At 39.5% G+C, this 1,782-nt stretch overlaps 1 protein-coding gene across 1 annotated transcript in view; it reads left to right on the top strand.

Annotated features, from left to right (window-relative positions):
- col9a1a (collagen, type IX, alpha 1a) overlaps positions 1 to 1,782 on the top strand; it is a gene marked incomplete in the record, with an annotated part of 81,725 nt that overhangs the window by 34,079 nt on the left and 45,864 nt on the right. Inside the window, 4 exon segments of the mRNA XM_014023078.1 lie at positions 1,202 to 1,258; positions 1,331 to 1,384; positions 1,469 to 1,522; positions 1,609 to 1,662. Coding sequence (XP_013878532.1) covers positions 1,202 to 1,258; positions 1,331 to 1,384; positions 1,469 to 1,522; positions 1,609 to 1,662 — 219 coding nt within the window.

Below are 1,782 nucleotides of genomic sequence, written 5' to 3' on the forward strand. Positions count from 1 at the left end.
CAAATAGGCTTTAACAAGGCTTTAATAAGATAAACAATAGAGCTACATGAGAAAATGTGTTCATAACGAACGGAAATAAGTAATTAAATTGTTTGCATCTGTGTCAGTCTCAAACCCTGGTCTCTGGTCCAACACTCTACCCATTGCCCTATTGGAGGCTTGTTGTGAACTGAGCTGTGCATTGCACAACAACCGTGATGGCTTTTTATACTGAGGAGGTGGAGTCTCACCCGGGGGTTACTAGGTAAGGGGCTGAACGCAGGTTCTGGTGGGTTGTCGTACGGCTTGTGACATCACAAAACGTAGGAAGTATAAAACTTGTTGTTAATACACATTAAAAATACATTTACTTACAGTAAATATGGCCCTGGGTGCATTTTTTTGGTCCTAGGACTGTTTTTTAAGAAGTACATACCCAAAGTTGAGTAAAAAAAACGTTAAAAAGTGAATTTTGCACAATAGGTCCCCTTTAAAGAATAGTTCAGTCATTTTGAGGTAGGGTTTGTAAAAATGTTCTAAACATATAATGTTAAACTAGTAATAAATAGGTTAATAAACATCAGTTTGGTGAATTAAAAAAATCCAAAGGTCCTTGTGAACAGGACATGGCAATGGGTTCACTGGGTTCATGTCTATTTTGGAAATGTTAACATTGTTGGGTTAGAGCTAGTTTTGCATCATACTATTTTAATTTATTTTTTTTATCAGAAATGTTTTGGAACCATTGTTGGAAAGGGCTAGCTGCTGCTTTTTGTGGTTGCAAGTAAATACAGAATTTTACGTAAATAACTTTGTAATGCAAAACTGTCATTGGAGCAAAGATCTAGCCATTAGCTTGTCAGTCCTGAACAACTTTAAACTATGTTTCTCCAAACTGAGTCTGTTCAAATAGTTATAAACAACAGGAAAATATGAATTATTTATGCTCTGTCTCAAGAAGGCCAATTTAAAATGACTAATAATCCCACCCCCCTCTGCCCCCGGCAAAAGTTAGACAGATTAACATTTACCTACAGACACTTTGTTGTGTACAGAAACTTTGAAGAGGAAACTGAAACAGTGCATAAGTTAGGATATTTGCTTTTTTACTTCAAGAACAAATAAAGCCATCTTCTTTTCTTCCTGGTTTTCAGGGTCTTTATCAGTAAAGGCCTCTAGTGGGATGTTTGCATGACCTCAAACAAGCTGTTGTGTTTTTCAGTGTCCCAGCACCTGCCCCTCAGGTCTGACTGGACATTCTGGCCTTCCTGGCATGAAAGTAAGTTTGTCTGTTACTCAATTGTTTATTGGTGGGTGACTGGTTTTTAATTTGTATTTTTTATGTGCATAGGGCCACAAAGGTGCTAAAGGTGAATCAGGTGAACCTGGAAGACAAGGACACAAGGTAACACCATGCTAAAAACAATACAAAAACAGACTGCCAAATGCAAAGCTAATCTTGACATAACTGGACTGTGACGCCCAACAGGGAGAGGAGGGTGATCAAGGACCACCTGGTGAAGTTGGATTTCAAGGACTACCAGTAAAATATTTCACCATCTTGTTAGAATGAAACACTGTGAAACGTACAAACAGATTAACTCCACTCTTTCTGCTGAGTGACCGTAGGGCCCAGGTGGACCAAGAGGCTATCCTGGAATAGTGGGCTCCAAAGGTGACAGGGTAAGATGCTTTCATGCACCAGACTTTTAAAACAACATGAAAATCCATCCATCCATCATCCATCCATTTTCTTCCGCCTATCCGGGGTCGGGTCGTGGGGGCAGCAGCTTCAGAAGGGAG

The sequence above is a fragment of the Austrofundulus limnaeus genome, unplaced genomic scaffold (assembly GCF_001266775.1).
Source record: "Austrofundulus limnaeus strain Quisiro unplaced genomic scaffold, Austrofundulus_limnaeus-1.0 Scaffold356, whole genome shotgun sequence".
Classification (NCBI taxonomy): domain Eukaryota; kingdom Metazoa; phylum Chordata; class Actinopteri; order Cyprinodontiformes; family Rivulidae; genus Austrofundulus; species Austrofundulus limnaeus.